Raw genomic sequence first — 21,757 nt, 5'->3', positions numbered from 1 at the left:
ATACAGTCACAGTCTCAGTCAGTCTCAGACACAGTCACAGCCTCAGTCTCAGTCACAGTCTGTCACAGTCACAGTCTCAGACACAGTCACAGTCTCAGTCTCAGACACACAGTCACAGTCTCAGTCACAATCTCAGTCTCAGTCTCAGTCACAGTCTCAGACATAGTCACAGTCTCAGTCTCAGACACACAGTCACAGTCTCAGTCACAGTCTCAGACACAGTCACAGCCTCAGTCTCAGTCACAGTCTGTCACAGTCACAGTCATAGTCTCAGACACAGTCACAGTCTCAGTCTCAGACACAGTCTCAGTCTCAGACACAGTCACAGCCTCAGTCTCAGTCACAGTCTGTCACAGTCTCGGTCACAGTCTTAGTCTCAGTCACAGTCCCAGTCTCAGACACAGTCACAGCCTCAGTCTCAGTCACAGTCTGTCACAGTCTCAGTCACATTCTTAGTCTCCGTCACAGTCTCAGTCACAGTCTCAGTCACAGTCTCAGACAGTCACAGTCTCAGTCACAGTCTCAGTCTCAGTCAAAGGAAGGACCAAGTTCTTCCGGGCACACAGGCCCTGCCTGCCCCCACCCTTTACCACCAAACCCCCTCCTGCTGCTGTCGCCTTGGTCTGTCGCAGCCTCGCTGGCCCCCGGCTGTCCTCGACCATGCCAGAATACCCATCTCAGGACATTTGCACCTGCCGCAGGCCTTTGCTCAGGCATCACTTTATCAGTGTGGTCTTTCCCCACGTATATACCCTATTTGAAATCTCTCTCTCGCACATGCATACACGTGCACACGCACCCCTGAAATCTCTCTCTCGCACACGCACGCATGTGCACACACACCCCTCTTTCACCCCTTTCCTGCTCTGCTCTGATCCATGGTACTTACCACCATCTGATGTACTCTGTGCTTTAAGTGTTTAGTTATTGTCCGTCCCTTCCCCCTGGAACAGAAGTCTGCTCAGTGACGGCAGGGATGCCTGCGTGTTTTGCCCACTTAGAACACTACCTGAAAGATAATACACACCAAATAAGCAGATGCTGGTGACTTCGCTGCCCCTTGGGGGCTGACAGTACTGCCAACTTGAGACCAGACGGGTGGCCCGCCGTCCCCGAGGAGAGGTCTGTGAGGCTGTAGCAGCGTCACAGAGGAGACAGCGGGCTGGCCGACAGAAGGAAACTGAAAGGTAACACAAGGTAGGCAGGGATGAGACTCGGAGAGCCAGATGGGGCAGAGTGGGGGAGAGAGCTTCATGGAAGCCACACCAGGGCGCGAGAGGGGCGGCCGTGGCCAAGGAGCCCACGGGCGTCCAGCCTGCACAAGAAACACCATTATTTTTATTTCCGCCCCCACCGTGGACCCTATGGCCACGCTACCAGATAAACGATTAGGGAAGTAAGTTTTGTTCTCATTTGTGAATAGAGACATCAGTATTCAAGGTGATTTTTCCCCCCAGTTTTGAACCAGCATTTGGTAGAACCGGACGGAGAGCCGGATGCAGGTGTGGTTGAGCCGGCTGCTGCTTCGACTGGTGATTCTAACTGCATGCACTGGAGACGTTTGATCCAGTGATAGCAGTTCTTAGTGGAATTGTATCAATGAATTGTGACTTTTGTCCACAAGAATGAGAAGCAAATGCATTCATCGTATAGAGGGTGCTTGCAGTGCTGCTGTGCGGTGACGGGCGATGGGCCGGACCGAACGAGCCCCACACCCGCTCGGGCCACCCATCGGCCGAGGGGGTGGGATAGGTACCCCGTGGCGTGTTAGTCATAATGACGGCAGGGAGAAAAGTGCGCACAGTCTTCGCAGTCCGGCAGCCTGAATACAAATCGCAGTTCTAGCACATAGCAGCTGTACCCACTTCTTGGACTGCTAGAGTGAGGGCGGCGACGCCTGCACGAGGTAGGGACTGCGTGAGACGAGTCTGAGCCACCCGCGCGGTGCAGGTGGCCGTCCATCAGTGGAGGTCACGGCTTCCTTCCAAAGCCGTGCTTGTTTTAATGTGGTAAGACAGAACCAAAAAACATCTAACTAATGTGAAATCTACCCAAGAAATGAATTTCAGGCGTAGGACAGGTTAACTGTATGAACATTGCTGCACGTTAAAGCTCTGCAGAGCTGTTCCATCGTGCAGGGTGACATCCAGCGGCTCCGGCACTTCTTCTTTCTCCTCCGCCAGCCCCTGGCAGCCAGCACCCTACCTTGTCCCTTGTGAGTTTGATACCTTAGCTAGCTCGTGTCAGTGCGGCCACCCAGTATTCGTCTTTTGTGTCTGGTTTACTTCAGGTAGCGCAGCGTTCTCAAGGTTCATCCGTTCGTAGCATATGACAGTTTTTTTTTTTTTTCAGTGTTCTTTTGAGGGTGAATATTTGTATATACCATGTGTTTTTTTATCTATTCATCCATCGTTGGACGTGTGAGTCGCTTCTGCCTCCGGGCAGTTGTTAATAGCGCTGCACTGAACACAGGACCCTGTTTTCAATTCATGTGCTTAAGTGCCCAGAAGTGGGATTGCTGGGTCATAGGGAGTGATCTTTCTAATATGAAAAATAAGGGGTTTTTAGTTTGGGGGGCAGCTCCCATGTTGTTTCCCACAGTAGCTGCACCGTTTTACATCCCCAGCGACGGTGCCCAGGTGTCCAGTTCCTTCACAGCCTCACTATCACTTGTTCTTCTCCCGTGTGTTTGCTTAAACCGTGGGCCTCCTTACAGGCATAAGGTAATGTTTCATTGTGATTTTGGTTGCACTTCCTTGATGATTAATGATGTTGAGCACCCTTTCATATACATGCTGGCCATTGTATGTCTTCTTTTTTTTTTAATGTTTGTTTACTTTTGAGAGAGAGACAGAGCATGAGCTGGGGCGGGGCAGAGAGAGAGGGAGACACAGAATGTGAAGCAGGCGCCAAGCTCTGAGCTGTCAGCACAGAGCCCGACACGGGGCTTGAACCCATGATCTGAGAGATCATGACCTGAGCCGAAGTCGGACGCTTAACCGACAGAGCCAGCCAGGCACCCCCACTGTATATCTTCTTCAAGAGAAATGTCTATTCAAGTCTTCTGCTGTTTTTAAACTCAGATTATTTGTTTCGTTTTGTTTTGCTATTGAGTTATAGGGGTTCCTTACATATTTTGGATATTAACCACTTACCAGGTATATGGTTTGCAAATATTTTCTCCCATTTTGTAGGTTGCCTTCTCACCCTGTTGAGAGTTTCCTTTGCTGTGCAGAAGCTTCTTAGTTTGATGCCGTCCCATTTGTTTTTAGCTTTTGTTGCCTGTACTTTTTGGTGTCCTATCCAAAAACATCATTGCCAAGACCAACATTTTTCCCAGGTTTTTTCTAGGAGGTTTATAATTTTAGGTCTTACACACTTAAGTCTTTAATGCACTTTTGAGTTGATTCTGTACATGGTGTCATATAAGAGTCCAGTTATATTGTTTTGCGTGTGGGTATACAGTTTTCAGAAATACCATTTGTTGAAGGGACTGTACTTTCCTCAAAGTGTAGTCTTGACTCCATCATTGAAGGCCGTTTGACTGTGTATGTGTGAGTTTATTTCTGGGCTCTCTGTTTTCTCCCATTAGTCTACAGTGTTTCTTAACGCCCTCACCGTACTATCGCAGAGCTCTGTGATATATTTCCAAGTCAGGAAATGGGAGTCCTCCGGCTTTGTTTTCTTTCTCAAGACTGTTTTAGCTATTTGGGGTTCCATATGAATTTTAAGATTGTTTAAATCTATTTCTGCAAAAAAAAAAAGGCCACTGGGATTTTAAGAGATTACACTGAATCTGTAGATTGCTTTGGGTAGTATGAACATTTTAATACCATTAAGTCTTAAATCCAGTAACACATGCTGTCTTAGCATTTATTTGTGTCTTCTATAATTTCTTCACATTTTTTTTAAGTAGGCTCCACACCTAACATGGGATGTGAACTCATGACCCTGAGATCAAGAGTCACGCATTCTACTGACTGAGCCAGACAGGCCCCCCCATATTTGTGTCTTCGATAATTTCTTTCACCAGCTGTAGTTTTCAGTATACAAGTCTCTCGTCCCCTTGGTTAAGTTTAACCCCCCCAAAAAAGAAAACTTTTTTGATGCTATCAAAAGTGCAGTTGTTTTCTTAATTTCCTTTTCATTGTTGGATCGTTTATTGTAAGCGGGTGGAAACGCAATGGATTTTTGCACGTTGATTTTGTATCCAACAGGTTTTCAGAATTCATTTATTCATTCTAATAATTTTTTATGGGATCTTTAGGGTTTTCTGTATATAAGATCATGTCATCTGTGAACTGAGATGGTTTTGCTTCTTTCTTAACAACTGAGATGCCTTTTATCCCTTTTCCTGGTCCAGTCGCTCCAGCTGGGACTTTCACTGCTGTGCTGAATAAAAGTGGCAAGTTGGTGTCCCTGCCTTTTTGCTGACCCTAGCTTTCAGTTTTTCACTTTGAGTATGATGTTAACTATGCGCTTTTGCGGGGCGGGGGTGGAGGGACAAACCATTTCATAGGAAAGGCACGTTTAACTGTAGCATAACAACAGCAAAACTATGGGCTTTTAGTATATAACCTTTAATATATTGAGATTATTTTCCTTTCTACTTTTGTTAGTATTATGAGATGGTGTTGAATTTTGTCAAATGCCTTTTTTGCATCTGCTGACGTGATCTGAATGTTTCACTCTTTTCTAAATTTTTTAATGTTTTATTTATTTCTAGGAGAGAGAGAGAGAGAGAGACAGCGTGAGCAGGGGAGGGTCAGAGAGAGAGGGAGTCACAGACTGAAACAGGCTCCAGGCTCCGAGCCGGCAGTCAGCACAGAGCCCGACGCGGGGCTCGAACCCACGAACCGCGAGATCATGACCTAAGCGAAAGTCGGACACTTAACCGACTAAGCCACCCAGGCACCCCCTGAGTGTTTCACTCTTAATGTAGTGTATCCCCTTGATTATTTGTGTATGTCGAACCATCTTTGCATCCCAGGGATAAATCCCACCTGGCTATGGTACATGATCCTTTTAACATGCTGTTAAATTTTGTTTGCTAGTATTTTGTTAAGGATTTTTACATCTTTATTCATCAGGGATATTGGCCTGTGCTTTTCTTTTCTTATAGGTCTTTGGCTTTGGTATCAAGATGAAGATGCCCTCATAAAATGAGTTGAACGTTCTATCCTCTTTCTTTACTTATGTGGATGAGTTTGAGAGGAATTAGTATTCATGTTTGATCGCATTCTCCAGTGAAGCCATCTGACCCTGGGCTTTTCTGTGTTGGGAGATTTTTGATTATTGATTCCATTTCCTTATTCGTTATTGAACTGTTCAGGTTTTCTGTTTCTTCATGATTCAGTCTTGGTAGATTCTTTTATATATATATATAGTTTATTGTCAAGTTGGTTTACATATAACACCCAGTGCTCATCCCAACAAGTGCCCTCCTTGAATCTTGGTAGATTCTAGGTGTCTAGAAATTTATCCATTTCTTCTAAGTTATACGATTTGTTGGCATAATTGTTTCATAGCGTCTCATAATCTTTTATTTCTGTGATATCGGTTGTAATGCCTCCTCTTTTCATTTTTTATTTTATTTGAGTCTTTTTTTTATCTTTGTTAATTAGTTTAGCTAAAGGTTTATCCATTTTGTTGATCATTCAAAAACCCAACTCTTAGTTTCATTGATTTTTTCTTTTGTTTTTCTAGTCTTTATTTTGTTTATTTGTGTTATAACTATTTTAATCTCCTTCCGTCTGCTAACTTTGGACTTGGTTTGCTCTTGTGTTTCCAGTTCCTTGACGTATAAAGTTAGGGTGTTTATTTGATAACATTCTTCTTGTGGTTTTTGTTTTTTTTTTAAGTTTATATATTTATTTGGAGGCGGGATGGCAGGGCAGAGAGAGAGAGAGAGAGAGAGAGAGATCCCAAGCATGCTCTGGGCTGTCAGCTGGAGCCTAACAGGGAGCTTAAACCCACAAACCAGGAGATCATGACCTGAGCCAAATTCAAGAGTTGGACACTTAACCGACTGAGCCACCCAGGTGCCCCATAATTTTTGTTTACTGTGGGCATTTGCCACTCTAAACTTCCCTATTTGTACTGCTTTTTCGACATCCTGTAAGTTTTGGTATGTTGTGTTTTCATTTGTGTTTATCTCAGATATTTGTGATTTCATTTTTGACCCATTGGTCATTCAAGTGTGTGTTGTTTAATTTTCACATATTTGTCAATTTTCCAATTTTCCTTCTGTTGATTTCTTGTTTAATTCCATTGTGGTCAGACAAGTTATTTGGTATGATTTCAATCTTCTTAAATTTGTTAAAACTTGTTTTGTGACCTGATATGTGATCTCTCTTGGAGAATGTTCTTTGTGCACTTGAGAAGAATATGCGTGTGCTGCTGCTGCTGAGTGCAGTGTTTTGTACGTGTCTGTTAGGTCCGTTTGGTCTCTCGTGTTACTCAGGTCCTGTTTCTTTGTCTTCTCTCTGGATGTTCTGTCCACTGTTGAAATCTTCTCCCGTTAATGTGTTGCTATCTGCTTCTCCCTTAGTTTCTGCCCATGCTTGCTTCATATATTTCTGTACTCTGGTATTAATTACATATATCTTTATAACTGGTGTATTTCCAGTGAATTGGTAATATTCTTCTTTGTCTGTAAGTATAGCCAGTCTCCTTTCTTTTGTTACCATATGTATGGAATATCTGTTTCCATCCCGTCACTTTCAGCCTATGTGTGTTCTTAACTCTGCAGTGAGTCTCGTATACACAGCATGTAGTTGGATCTTATTTTTTATCCATTCAGCTACCGTATGTCTTTTGGTGGGGAGTTTAATCTATTAACGGGTACACTAATTACTGATAGGGAAGGTCTTATTATCTCATTTTATTTTCTGTCTTGTAACTTTTTGTCTCTCATTTTTCTTTTAGCTGTCTTGTGTGTCGGTGGCTTTGTGGTGACATTTTTAATCCTTTCTCATTTTCTCTTGTGTTTCTTCTACAGGTATTTTTCTTATTATTACCGTGGGAGTTATATAAAATATAGTTAAAACAGGGGCGCCTGGGTGGCTTAGTCGGTTAAGCGTCCGACTTTCACTTAGGTCATGATCTCGCGGTTCGTGGGTTCGAGCCCCGCGTCGGGCTCTGTGCTGACTGCCAGCTCAGAGCCTGGAGCCTGTTTCAGTCTGTGACTCCCTCTCTCTCTGACCCTCCCCTGCTCACGCTGTCTCTCTCTCTCTCTCCTAGAAATAAATAAAACATTAAAAAAAAAAACAAAAAAATATATATATATATAGTTAAAACAGTCTAATCAAAGCTGATAACCAAGGCCACTTTTAATCTTGGCACAATTTTAAGGAATAAGGTACAACAAATGAATTGTTTTAAACTTTTTCATTTTAGCCTTTCTTTAATTACTTTAATGGAATTAACTAGAATTAGTGGATGTATATTTTGTGAGCCTAATGCAACCAAATCCCAATGGTATTTTTTTTTTTAGAACTTGATAAAGTGATTCTGACATTCATCTGGAAACATAAAGGGCTAGACTATCCAAGAAATTTTTGAAAAAATGCAATAAAGGGGGATCAGTACTGTTAACTATAAAACAGTCTGTCTGCAGTAGCAAAGCTCTGTGTTACTGCCACAGGCAGAGGACTGGAGCGGAACAGAGCGGGATAAAGAGAGCGCCCAGCTCAGTGTATGAAGATGAATTGTTTACTACGTGTTACTAGGATATTTAATCTTTGGGGGAGCTAGGTAGATTCATATATCCTACTAGATACAGAGTAAACTCCAAACAGATAAAATTTTTACTTTAAAGATAATTACGTTAAACTAAAACAGAACTAGAACGGGGCGGGGTGGGGAGGTGCCAGCACCTGGATGGCTCATTTGGTGAAATGTCTGACTCTTGATTTCGGCTCAGGTCCCGATCTCACGGTTCGTGGGTTCGAGCCCCACATTGGTCTCTGTGGTAACAGTATGGAGCCTGCTTGAGATAGTTTCTTTCTCTCTCTCTCCCTCTCTCTCTCTCTCTCCCTCCCCTACACTGCTCATGTGCTTGCTCTCTCTCAAAATAAATAAACTTAATAAAAAATAGAAGAAAATGTAAGTGAATAGTATATCATATGAGGGCGGGAAGAAATCAGTTAAAAAAAATCATTTGCTTTGACTCCCTGACAACTTAAAAACTTCTGCACATCTACAACCACCGTAAAAAGCAAAAGGCCTAAAACCAACAGACTGTTTCCAACATACAGAACAGTCCAGGGTTATGTCTCCAATATAGGACACAGGAACTCTTCACAATCCGAGAAAAAGGTGGAAAAATAAGCAAAAGATACATGAGCACAGCCCTCAGAATAAGAAATAGAAATGGTCAAGGTATAGGGGAGCTCATGGACCCAGGAGGCGACCGCAGAAACGCACGTGAAAGCGACAGAGGTGCAGTGCCATCTTTCACACTGGCAAAGGCTGTGTAAAGCCCCCGGGTCGGCACGGCCTCCGTGACACCCGTTGGGGGCGGGGCGGGGGGAACACTGCCCAGGGGTGGACTGTCCGCAGGATCAAGAGGCTTGACGGTTTTGCTAAAGACTTTGGTCCCAGCGATTACCCTTCTAGGAATTTCTTCTAATGGAGTAATCAGACATGCACATAAAATTATGTACACTTTTCTGGTGCTTCTGACTTATTGTAAAGTTGATACATTACACAGAATCACCACTTTAATAGGTGATATGAAATTCAAAGGATACTAAAAGGAAATAGAGTGAAAAATAATTCTCCCTCCTCCCGGTTCTGTCCACTTCTCTCCCGTGGAGCAACCAGTCACTGATAAATCCTTCCAGAGATTTGCACATGATTGTGCTCTTTATTTTGTTAATTTATCTAATTTTATATTTGAAGGTCTGTGGTAGCACACTATCTGTGCCATATGTACCTTGCTTTTCTCCTTTAATAAATCTCACAACGTGCCCCATGATTAGTAGCAGCATGGAGGTTAAAAAGCACACATCGGTCGAGTTTGAACAAACTACTGTTTACTAGCTGGGTCCTCTTAGGCGAGTTTCTTAACTTCTGTGGGCCTTATTTTCCTCATCTATAAAAGGGGTGTAGTGATAGCTCTTACACCGTAAGATTACTGAAATGAGTCAGTGAGTCAGCATACAAAGTTGCAAGAGTAGCAACTGGCTTGTGTTACCGAAGTGTTAGCTACTATTGGAAGGTATAGAGCCTCAGCCGCTAACAACTGTGTGATAATCCACACCAGGCACCCATTCTGCTTTGTCCCGTATTAGTGGACAGCTAGATATTTCCTAACATAGCTGTTGCAAACGAATTGCAGCATTTGTATGACACTGTTTTAAAGGAAAACAGCAGAAATGCCCAACCTTAGTTTAATGATGGCACATCCACACATACACAATGTAACCAATCAAAGTAAGGTTGTGGAAGGGTATCAGACATGCAGAAATGCTCACATGTATTTTTTAAGTAGAAGCACGCATTTTTAATATTGATTCCATTATTAACATGATGTCAATTATAGAAATTGAAAAACCATAGAAAAATACAGAGAAAAATAATGACTAATGTAGTCCTATAATCCAGAAATGGCCATGCTTACTGAACATCTTGGTGAATTTTATTTAATCTCTCTGTGAAAATTTGCACAAATTATTTTATAGGAAACAGGTTGCCACCGCCATTAAAAATGTCCAGGAGCTAAGAGTCGGATTCCTCAGATAGGCTGGCCAGACGTGGGTGGCATGGATGAAGCCAGCTCGGAGGAGGTGGTTTGCTGTGAACGAGAGGGCCTCCCAGGACGTAGTGCCGCTTGAGCTGGCCTCTCTCTAAAGAATCGGAGGCACTGTTCCTTTTTCGTAGTATCTCAGAAATTTTCATTGTTCTCTGTTGTGTTTCATACGTTCATTCATTCACTAAGCATCTGTCACAACAGGCCTGTTTTGTACCAGCACACTTCTGTGTCGTAGTCCCAGATCTGGTCCAGAAACACCTGGCAGGCGCGTGCAGTGTCTGAGACGTTTCACCGGACCGTGGCCACGCGGATCCTCTCCCGCCGGTGTGCCTGAGCCTAATTAACCGCCGCCACTCTGCTGGACATTCAGATGGTTTGCACCAATACTTGATGGTCTTGGACACGTCGTCCGTCTGCTTTTCAAATGGACTGTCCCAGTTTCCAGAGTTACCCGCGACGTGTGGATGAAGGCGCCCCTGCCCTCAAAACCTTACCGCCATTGGCTGCATTTTCATTCTTACCATTTCTGATCGCGTAATAGGCACAAAACTCAGCTCCATTGTTTCAGTGTTCATTTATTTAATTACTGTTAAATTTTAACCTTTACTTCCTCTTAAGTGCACTTTCTGTTTAAATCCTTTGTTCTGTTACTTACTTTGGCTCTTGCCGTGAAAGCCGGGCCCTGTGCCGTGGTGGCTGCGAGCTCGGATCCTGGACTCCCACGGGCGTGCTCTCTGGCCAGCCCTGTTGCTTACGAGCTCCGTGGCCTTGGCCAGGGGTCTGGGGTGCCGAGGCGAGGAGGGCACTCCCCGGAAGCCAAGTCACAGAGAGTTTGAGCGCCCGGGTACGTTCGGGGCACAGGGCAGCAGCGGTGTGTCTGGACACGTCCAGACTCCTGGGGCTACCGCGAGTGACCTTGGCGCACTGCGGGTCAGTGTGGCCTTCGGAGCGACGCGGGCAGCGTCAGGCCTCATACTCCGTTCTTCCCCCTGGAAGTCAACCCGGACGCAGAAGAGCACAGGGGAGAGGCAGGGAGGGGAGTGGGAAGGCGGGGAGCCCCGCAGCCAGGCTGCTCTGGCTTCGAACCCCACGCCCTCGCTGCACAGTCGTAGGTGCCCGAGTCTCGCCTTCTCCCTGGAAAATGGGTGTCACCTCGGCACCGCCCACGGGACGGCCAGCCACGATTCGTGTCCTTACCTCCAGCCGAGGAGGCAGCGGCTAAGGAGGGCTGTTAGGAGCCCACCGCGAACAAGGGAGCCGCATCCCACCACCCTGGAAGGGCGACGTCGGGGTGCCTCCCGCCCAGCCCTCTGTCGTCCGCCCCCCCCCCCCCCGGCCCCCCTGGCCAGAGCCGCCCCTGCCCGTTCTGGGCCGCAGGGGGGAAAAAGCCGCGGAAGGGGCGCGTTCTTGCAGAGTGCCGGGTGCAGTGCCTGGGGGGAGCTGACTAGGGCCGGACCGCTTGTCCCAGAAGGTGACTCCTCTGGTGACTAAGTCCCTTTTCTAGGAGGAAAGGACGTTTGGATTCTCAGCCGAACTCCGCACGGCCTGTGCCCTGGCCTCTCCCACCCCAGCAGCCCCCTCACCCTCCCATTATTCAGACAGAGGAAAGCTGTGTTTGTTGACCACTCTTCCGGGGTGGGAAAGGAATGTAATGTATGCACAGACTGCCCAGAATTTCCTGTTAGACACCCACTCCAAACCACGGCCCTGGGACGCGTTCCAGAGATTTGCAGCCCTGTCCTGCAAGAGAAGAAAGGGTGCATTCACGAAACGCCGGCCGGCCAGCGGGAGGAGCTCCCCCTCCCAGCTGGAGAAAAGGTGTTTAGCGTTTTCCCTGGTAATACGCGGACTCAGCTGCAGGGCCGCCGCGGGGCTGTACTGTGCCCTGACGTCCCCACACGAGAAGCGGCACGTTCCCCCGGGAGCCTCGGGCGTGCGGTTCTGCCTTCACACACCGGTGTCCGCGTTCGTGCCTGGACACGGTTCTAACGTTCCGCCCCAACACCCGGACGGCACCGAGCTGCCGCGGGCCCCTTGCCTGACGCTGCTCTTCACCGAGAAAGAAGCCAGTGCTGAGGGCACGTGCTGGTGCTTCGGCGCGTCGGCAGTGGCCCTGGCGAGCCAGGCCGGGTTTCCCCCGGGGACGGTGGTGCCGGGCGCGGGCGGAGCTTCCCTGTCGTCCTGCCAAGTCCGGTTGCTGCACTCGGGGAGAAGCCCGAACGGTGGGGCCGGGGCCGGGGTGGGCCCAGCGTCTCTGACCTGCACCCTGGGCCCCGCTTTCGTTGTGCAGGGGTGTGTCTGGGGCCGTGGGAGTCCAGGTCAGAGGCGAGGTAAGGGCAGGTGGGGGGTGTTCACAAAGACAGGTTACGTGGGGCTCAGAGTCCGTGTAGACCCAGGAGGTTTTGGTCCTGACACCAGGGGCCTCCCCGCGTCTGTCACCCAACACAAGGACGGTTTAAGCGCCGGGTTATGTGGCCTGGGCTGCTCTCACTGATTAAGAAACACTGGCTGCTTGGGGGCCAGCATTTCGATTTCTGGATGCAGAGGGGAACCAGTTAGGTCAGGAAGTATCCGCGGACGACTAGAAAGGCCCTCCTTGGCCGGACGTACAAACCCCCCCCCCCGCCCCCGCCTGTTGGTGTAAACCCAGTGTGACAGCGCCTCACACCAGTGCTCCTGGCCCCGCCCAGGGACCGAGCCGGCGTCTGCCTCGGGGACTTTCCCCGACATCCCATGCCTTTAATCCTAACACTTCCTTTCTAACCGTATTTCATATGAAAGTCCTAGAAAAGGCCCGAGTCCCCGGGTTAGTTTAAGCTTCACATGGGAAGCTGCATTTTATTTGTTTACTTTCCATTATTATTATCATTATCATTATCATACAAAGAAACCTTCACTGGATAGGAAGTAAAGTTTCAAGGAGCTACTTCAAGTTCTAAGTTTAGAATTCACATAACCGACACCAAAATGTTTCTTCCTGCCTTTTGCCTACGTGTTTCTCCCAAAGCCAGGCTGTTTTTGTAAGGACTGGATACAAACTAACATCTGACTGTTCACAGTGAGCCACTGCTCAGGACCTAAGTCAGTCTCTTGCTGTATTTTAAGCTGCTGGTACGTCTTCTCTCTTGAACAACATACATGTTTTACAAACATGCGTGTGCTTGCTGCATCCACACAACAGCCCTACAGAGGTAGGTGTGAAGACTCCCGTGTTAGTGGTGCAGCTCGGGGAGGTGAAGTCACACTCGCCAACGCGTGGCAGGGTGGGACTCAAGCCCAAATATAACTCCACAGCCCAGTTTCTTTCCATGTAATTTATTTTTTTAATTTTAATTTTTTATTCTTTCTTTCCATGTAGTTTGTATTTAAAGTCAGGTTTTTTTTGTTTTTCTTATTTTTTTTAATGTTTTATTTATTTCTAGGAGAGAGAGAGAGACAGCGTGAGCAGGGGAGGGTCAGAGAGAGAGGGAGTCACAGACTCTGAAACAGGCTCCAGGCTCTGAGCTGGCAGTCAGCACAGAGCCCGACGCGGGGTCGAACCCACAAACCGCGAGATCATGACCTAAGCGAAAGTCGGACGCTTAACCGACTAAGCCACCGAGGCGCCCCTAAAGTCAGTTTTTAAGTAAGAAATTTCCATGCTAGTCTCCTTACCCAAAATGGTCCACATCTCTGATTGGCAAATACGGTGTCCTGGCGATCTTTGATGCAGATTGATAGCCTGTATCAGTCCACTTAAAATTTAAACTCTGTGGTTCCGGTTACAAGGTCAAACCGTGACATTTGCGGTACAGATCAGCGCGCACCACGCCCCATGTCCATAGAGTCAAATGCAGACTCCTCGCCATGGTTTACGAGGCTGTCGTCAGCCACGCCTCACCCCCCTCGCCCCTGCTCTGAGTTCTCTGATACTTCGTGCGCTCTCACATCAGGCCCTTGACCCATGGCTGTTTCCCCACTTCCCTGCCCCCTCCCGCAATTTTATGAAACGTAGGCCCAGCTCAGATAACATTTCTTCTAAGGAATCACTCCTACCCGCCCTCAGACCTGGTCTGTGTGCCCTCTGGGCCCCGTCCATGCCCTGTGCTGCCCGTCCTGGCAAGATACAGAGGCCGCCAGAATCTCCCGTTCGGTGTCCCTGTGCTGGACGCGAGCCGCAAGAGGTGGGGCGCTGCCTGTGTGGTTCACCGATGTTTCTACGCCTCCTCGACCTCGACCGGGAGCTTACATTTTCAGGGATAATCTTCTCCATCGCAGAAAACACAAACCCAGAGAAACGGGCAATTTGTTCTTTCACGTAACTCAGAATCCAGGAGGATCTGGTTTTAATGAAACCAAGTCCCCAGATGGTGTTGTCAGAGACGCGCCCCTCTCCGCGGCTCCGCCGCTGCCGCCTCCGTTTCAGCTCGTCCTCACCTAGGTGCTTCTCGCTGGGTGGCTCCGGTTTACAGCCTACCTGTCTGGCAAAGCAGCAGAAAGAGAGCGTCCTTTCCAGTGACGGGAGCGTGGGCCCCGGGGCACACCCTCCTCGGCCCAGGTTGGGTCAAATGCCCACGCCTAACCCAGGCAGTCGTGTGGCTCCAACTGGCCAGGCCTTGGTTATGGATGGAAGCACGTGGGGCGGGAAGGCAGCAGGATCACCGGACCCAGCCTGTCAGCCTCCTGAGCCCTTTCAGAACCCGAAGTGCCGGGTGGGGTGAGGCCGGTGCGGGTCCTCAGCGGCTCCGTCCGTTTCCCCTGCGGGCCCGATGTTGGGAGCACCGGACAAGGCCAGCAGTGGCCGGGGAGTCGGACAGCCTCAGCCCCAAGTCCCGTGGGCCCTAGAACAGCCGCATTTCGTGGGAAGGGGCCTGGCTCCTCCCTCAGCCGTGGAAGCGAGACCGCTTGGGGCTGCTTCCCCTCCCGGTGCAGAGGAGGGAGGTCCCACGTGAGCTCCCCCTTTCCCATCGCGGGGTGGCCTCCCCAGGGACTCCCCCGCGGCCAGCCGTCTTGCGGTAGGACATTGTAAGTAGCTCATCGTCTCCAGGTTTAGGGTTGGTCTTTAGCATGTAAGTTAGTTTGTTGATGTGTTTGTTAGTTAGCTGGCTTGGGGAAGACGTATGTGACCTGAGGATGAAAATGGGATGGGGGGGGGTTCGCAAAGCCGCTTACCGCCCCGCGTGGGCCTCGGCTCAGTGTCTCCAACGCAGAACAGCTTGTTTCCTTGCAGAGAAATGTGCCGTCAGCCAGGGAAGAGACTGTTTCTCTTTCTCTTCCTCTGACTAAATTATTTGAGTGCGGCATAAAAACTGAAACACCGTGCGTTCGTTGCAGTCTTCCCTCCCCGTTTGGCGCGCTGCCTCCTTGATCTGACCTGCTGCGCCAGGACGGTCTGCCGCAGGCACGGGGAGAAAGCACCCACTTTGGAAACAGGGCCCTGCTCCTGGGTGCGGATCACTTCCTGCTTGTACCTGCGCGGGGCTGGGGTGGACTTGACAGAGGGCTGGCCCTCAGTAAACTGTGGTCGTCACCGCCTGCCCGCCCGCTGCTTTGAAGGCCTCTGCGCCTGGAGGTCCCCGTGGCCAGGCCTGGCCTGCCGTGGGGGCCCCAAGGAGGAAGACGGGTGCCCTGTGACATGCACCCAGACATTCTCAAGGAAGATAAGGCCACCAGCGTTTCCAGGAGGTTATGGTTCAAAAGCTTGCTGGTAGCAAATCAGGACCTTAAACTCACACTCCCTGGGTCCCTGGCCCAAGCCCATCCACGCCCGTCGAGTTGCTGGCAAAAACAGTTTTTCAGCCTTCTTTTCAGAATTTCCGTGTGACAGCGTTTGGTTTTGCCGCTGGCAGAAGAGTACCCCAAGGCTTTTAGCAGCTTTGTGATCTCGAGATGGGGAGGGTGCTGTACAGGTCACTCAGGTGCGCGGAAGGGGAGGTCATGCCAGAGCCGCGTTTGGGGAAAAACCCCCAGCCGTTATCATGGGACTCGATGGTTTCCTGCACGGGCAGCGGCCCATGAACCTGAGCAGGGGCCTTCATGGCCCCTGCTCAGGTCGGTGAGCCACCCGGACGCGGGACGCGGGACGCGGTGTGACGGCCCTGGCCGCGTTCCCAGGCGCTGCTCCTGCCCCTCCAGGCCGTCCGTCTCCTCCCCGGAGCTGAGTTTTTCACTTTTGTCTCTGCCTTACGGCAGCTTGTGTTGAGGCCTGGACAACAGAAAAGATAACGTCACTCCCTGCGGAGGGCGGGCCGGGTTCTGGACGAGGGCTTTGCCCTGGCCAGCCCTGCTCGGCCGAGCGCGGCTCTCGGTCCCGCACCCCTGTGTGTGTGTGTTTCCTGCGTGATGCAAGACTCCAGTGCTCCCATCCGTTTCTTGACCGACGGCGGAGTTTAAGGAAGGGCCCTCCCTATGCCCTCACACGTCTGATTTCTTAATGACGTCAGCGTCGGCGTCACGAGTATCCAAGGACCTAGTTTCAAAGTGACTTTCCTGGTGCCCTTCGCAGAAATGCTTCTCGGGCTGTCGCGTCTGGTTTGTGCCTGAAAGGATCTTTGTCTGGAAGTAGTGCTTGGCCCTGGGTCAGAAGGCCCTGCTGGGCTCAGGGATGCAGGGGGGCCCGACCCTGCGGACGGGGCACTTAACGAGCCAGCAGCCCCCCGGGCTGAGGTCCGAGGGGCCCTCTGGGCCAGCGGGACCGGATGCCGTCCACCCGCCGGCCCGCGAGGATCCGCATGTTGAGTACGGTCCTCGGGAGTCACTTCCTGGGGCCCCTCACCCTGTGCCGAGGGGGCATCCTGGTGTCGGCGCCCTGGGGCAGCGCGCCCTGGGGTGTCCACGAGGACCCCAGCGACGAGTCCTAGCCGCCCTTGGCCGCAGTGTGCCGTTTCTCTTTCCAGCGTCCCAGTGCAACGTCAGCCTCAAGAAGCAGAGGAGCCGCGGCATCCTCAGCTCCTTCTTCTGCTGCTTCCGTGATTACAATGTGGAGGCCCCACCGGCCGGCGGCCCCAGCGTGCTTCCGCCGCTGCTGGAGGAGAACGGTGGGCTTCAGAAGGTCAGTGCCGGAGGGGAGCGGGCACCGGGCCCTACCCCGGTGGGCATCGTCCCCGCCCCGTCCCGGTGGGCATCGTCCCTGCCCCCTCCCTGCCCCGTCCCGGTGGGCATCGTCCCTGCCCCCTCCCTGCCCCGTCCCGGTGAGCATCATCCCTGCCCCGTCCCGGTGAGCATCATCCCTGCCCCGTCCCGGTGAGCATCATCCCTGCCCCGTCCCGGTGAGCATCATCCCTGCCCCGTCCCGGTGGGCACCATCCCTCCCCCGTCCTGATGGGCATCAGGAATAAGAGTCTGTGGCAGCATGAAGGCAGCCGGTCACGTACAGACCTGAAATTACCCCACAAATCATGTTCCTCGTCAGAGGATCAGTCACTCATTCCCATTTAGCACCTGAAGAACATATTTGACGAGCGTTGCAAGGATCACCTCACGTTTTTATAACGTTCTGTGTTGGGAAGTTGGCTGCGTGACACGGAAAGCTAAGGAACCAGCAGCAGAGAGAGAAGTGGAAGACATAGGAAGAAGCAGAGACATGGGAAAGAACCAGAACTAAGTATAAACGGATTTAAGTACCTTGTTTAAGAACAAGCATATTTACTGTACCTTCTTGTATATGCAGCGGATAAGAAATTTTAAGTCAGATTTTCACAAAACATAAAAAAAACTGAACTCTACCCACGTGCTGTCTAGCGGACATATCTATCCTAACCAAGCGACTCAGAACAGTTAAAAGTAAAAGGATGAGTAAAGAGATACCAGACAAGTATAAGCAAAGAGAAAGCAGGGATTACAACATTAATCTCAGTCAGAATAGAATTTCTGTAAAAATCACTCAAGAGGCAAAGAGGATTATTTGCTGTGAAGATAGTTGAGATCGAGGACACAAAAACCGTAAAACGTCACGTCACGTTCCAGATAATGGCAGCAAAGGACATGAGCAGGCATTTCACAAAATAAGAAGGACAGGCTGGTAAACGTGAAGAAATGTTCAGTGTCACTATTAATCAAACAAACACAAACCAAAATGGTGAGATAGCCTTTTCTACTCATCATATTATTGAGGATATTTATAAAAATATTTGGATTTGGATGAGGGGAGTGACAGAGCAGTTAGAAGATACAATCAGTTATTTGTAGCCATGTGAATTGGTTACAACTTTCCTGAAGGCAGTTTAGCAGTATCATCTTAAAACCCTAGGAATTATTTATTGGCATAATTATGGATTATTGAACTGTGAGATACCATCCAGCATAGATTCTAATATTGCAGAATTGTAAGCAATCTGGTGATCAACAATAGGAAAATTTTAAAAACGTGGAATAAGCATATAGTGTGCAGCTATTAAAACCCACCTCTCACGGGGCGCCGGGCTGGCTCAGTCAGTTAAGCGTCTGACTTTCGATTTTGGTTGGGTCATGATCCCAGGGTCATGGGATCAAGCCCCGTGTCGGGCTCTGCACTGAGTGTGGAGCCTGCTTATGATTCCCTCTGTCCCCCTGTGCTGGTCTCCCCCACTCATGCTTCTCTCTCTGTCTCTCAAATCAGTCAATCAATCAATAAGGCATCTCATAAATATTACTGACATAGGGAGATGTTCACACTATGCCACTTAGGGGATAGAAGACGTAAATGTAGTAGGTGAGTGTATTTCCAAGTATATGCATACTTCTCCATATGCCAGAAATGAAGAGATTATCTCGGGCTGGTGGGATTTATATAGGATTTTCTCCCCTCTTCTGTGCTTTATTTCTTTCTCTTTTTCTCTTGCAGCTTTTCCCAGTTTTCACAAAATAAGCTTAAATGACTTTTGGGATTAGAAAATAAATTATTTTATTTTTATTTATTTTTAATATTTATTTTTGAAAGAGAGAGAGACGGAGCGTGAGTTGGGGGAGGGGCAGAGAGAGAGAGAGGGAGACACAGAATCCGAAGCAGCTCCAGGCTCCGAGCTGTCAGCACAGAGCCCGACGTGGGGCTCGAACCCACAAGCTCTGAGATCATGACCTGAGCCAAAGGTGGACATTTCACCAACTGAGCCACCCCAGCGCCCCGAAAATAATTTAAAAATTTTTTTTTATTTTAATTTTTTAATGTTTTATTTATTTCTAGGAGAGAGAGAGAGAGAGAGACAGCGTGAGCAGGGGAGGGTCAGAGAGAGAGGGAGTCACAGACCGAAACAGGCTCCCGGCTCTGAGCTGGCAGCCAGCACAGAGCCCGACGCGGGGCTCGAACCCACGAACCGCGAGATCATGACCCAAGCGAAAGTCGGACGCTTAACCGACTAAGCCACCCAGGCGCCCCGAAAATAATTTTAAAAGTATACATGAATGTAAGGAGAAGGGTTCTGGGGAGAAGAAAACCTGAGCACATGGCTCTGACCATTTAAATTCTCTCTCCGGATAAACCCGGGGGAGCCTGCCAGTGGAACCCGGAAAGTGCACGAAGGCCTCTGGGCTTCCTGGCCTCTCCGGGGGAAGAGCAGGCACGGGACTCATCCTCTCCGGGCCTCAGTGAGAAGCAGGAAGCCACCAGCAGAGGGAAGAGCTTGCCTCTCCTGGAATCCTCGGACAGAGGCCTGAACCAGACGGTCCCATGAGGCGGCTGGGCCGCCGTGGAAGGGCCTGCACTCGCCGCTCGACGCGTGTGGTCCGTGGAGGGGCTGACCTGATGACTGGATGGCTTCACTTCTTGTGCCCTCACGCAGCCCAGGAGTGCAGAGCCTTCCTCCTGTCCTCGTGGTTTGTTAGTTTGGGCTCTGCTGGACCGCGGAACAGTGCTCCTTGCCACACCTGACGGTGCTTCCTCGTTTGCTGACAAGGTCCGAGTTGAAAAACTACACAGCGTGGCTCCCACTGAGGCAAAACTAACGGAAGAAATAGGAGAGAACCTTAGCGGGCACCTGAGGAAGTGATGTTTCAGGAAATGATGTTGAGTACAAAGGTTACTTTTAGAACTTAGAGAAGAAATCCCATGACTTCTAAATATAAAAACTTAGTAAACAAACTGAGAAAAAGGAGAATGAAGATGGTCACTGCTGAGACCTGGATTAATGTTCTAGAAGAGCAAGTGGAAAAAATGTCTTACAATTCAGAGCGGAAGCACAGGGCTGGTCACTGTGGGGGGAGGGGGAGGGGAGGAAGAGGCATCTAGGAAAACGAACATGCAGATAGCAGTTCCAGAAAGAGAAAAGGTAATAGAAGGAATTTTTCTTGAGCTGAAAAAAAAAGTATAAGTATGTAGATGATAAGGGCTTTTACCAAGTGAAGCCTGCAGTGGGATTGGTGAGGCAGGCGGGGAGCACACACCTAGATACATGCTGTTGAAATTCCGAAATTTCAGGGCACCTGGGAGGCTCAGTCAGTTGAGTGTCGTAGGTTCGAGCCCTGCACTGGGCTCTGCACTGACAATGTGGAGCCTGCTTCGGATTCTCCGTCTCCCTCTCTCTGCCCTTTCCCTGCTCGCTCGCTCGCTCTCCCTCACTGTCTCTCACGAAATAAATAACCTTTAAGAAAAGAATTCTGAAATTTAAGAGACAATCTTGCAAGCTACCAGAACAAGATACTTTCAAAAGAAAGAGAACTATACTAGTACCAGACTTCTCATCAACAATACTAAAAGCCAGAAGACTATGAAAAAAATTGTACCGGGTATTGAGAGAAAAGAATCCCCAAACCAAAAATTCTATACGTGACCAAGATATCATTTATCTGTTGAAGCAAAGGAAGTACGTTTTCAGACATGTCATGATTCAGAGAGGGGACCAAAAATAACCTGGTGAGATTGATATTCCGTTACGATACAATTATAGAAAATGTAAGAATAAATACCAACTGTTAGGAATAGAACTGTATGAGCAGCACAGTTAGGAAATCGATCCTCAGGACTCACAAGGAGTGAAAGGAGAAATGGGCAGAAATGTGAGCAAAAGGAAGGAAGGGGAGAAGCACAGACAGGACGCAGACAGCAGGCGTGGAACCCATCAGCGGACCGAAGCCCAAGACTGTGTCGGACTGGACTGGCGACTGCATCTGTGTGCTGTTTCCAAGAATAGACCTGTACCAGATAGGACCGGTTTTGGCAGCAAGTAAAAGAAAACGGAGAAATAATAGCTCCAACAAATAGGGGATTATTTTCTCACACAAAAAGCCTGAGTCTGGCAGTTGCTGGGGTTCGTTTGGGCGCCCAGGGATGCCGTCAGGGACGCAGGGCCTTTCTGTTCCTCTGTCTTTGCGTTTTTCCGCTCCACCATCCCTGGCATGTTTCCTCTCCTCCCCACGCTGGCTGGTGACCCCAAAGCCACAGGCTTCGGACGGCAAGTCCACGTAGGGAAGAGGGGAGGGAGGAGCACCACGCGGCCCCTTGATGGGAAGGCAGTGCCCTCGCAGGAACCCCAGGGGGCTTCTTCTGTCTCGGCGGCCAGGACCCGGTCACACGGCTCCCCTGCGGCAGCAAGGGAGGCCCAAAAGGGACAGACTTTAGACCGGCGCGTTCCTGCCCCCGCAGAACCAGAGCTCAGTCACGGAGGAGGAGGGACAAGCCACCGCTGAGCAGACGCGCCGGTCAGCGCGGGTCAGCTGCGCCGTGGCCACAACCCCCAGGCCCCAGGGGCTTCACGCCGGAAAGTTTCTATTTCACTCGTGCTACGTGTTGGCCCTGGAGTAGCTGTGGCGCTTGTCCGGCAGATTCGTCACGTGAGCCACCCGTGGCATCTACATTTTTCTGGCTTCATTTTTAAAATATTCCTTAAAAGATAAGAAACCTTGCTGTACATTGATGTGGAAAAATATATTAGTGGAATTTATATGATGAGATTGCACTGCAAAGCCTGCTGTGGCCCCAAATTCTGATGCGTTCCCTAGGTGAGCTTCCCTCATGCTCTCCTCCCCCAATTTAAAAATCATTGCTTTAGAGAATCGCCATTAGCAAAAGGTACCCTAGAGCTGTAGAGGATTAAAAAAAGAGAAGAATCA

General features: G+C 49.4%; 1 protein-coding gene across 3 annotated transcripts in view; it reads left to right on the top strand.

Annotated features, from left to right (window-relative positions):
* CTDSPL (CTD small phosphatase like) overlaps positions 1–21,757 on the top strand; it is a 116,706-nt gene that overhangs the window by 65,775 nt on the left and 29,174 nt on the right. For all 3 annotated transcript variants that reach the window (XM_039237246.1, XM_039237248.1, XM_039237247.1), the window contains exon 2: positions 16,633–16,787. In XM_039237246.1, coding sequence (XP_039093177.1) covers positions 16,633–16,787 — 155 coding nt within the window. The remainder of the gene's footprint in view (positions 1–16,632; positions 16,788–21,757) is intronic.

This window comes from Hyaena hyaena, unplaced genomic scaffold (genome assembly GCF_003009895.1).
Source record: "Hyaena hyaena isolate Hyena2069 unplaced genomic scaffold, ASM300989v1 scaffold_121, whole genome shotgun sequence".
Lineage (NCBI taxonomy): Eukaryota > Metazoa > Chordata > Mammalia > Carnivora > Hyaenidae > Hyaena > Hyaena hyaena.
Note: the sequence above shows the minus strand (reverse complement) of the source record. Positions and strands in the feature narration are given on the sequence as shown.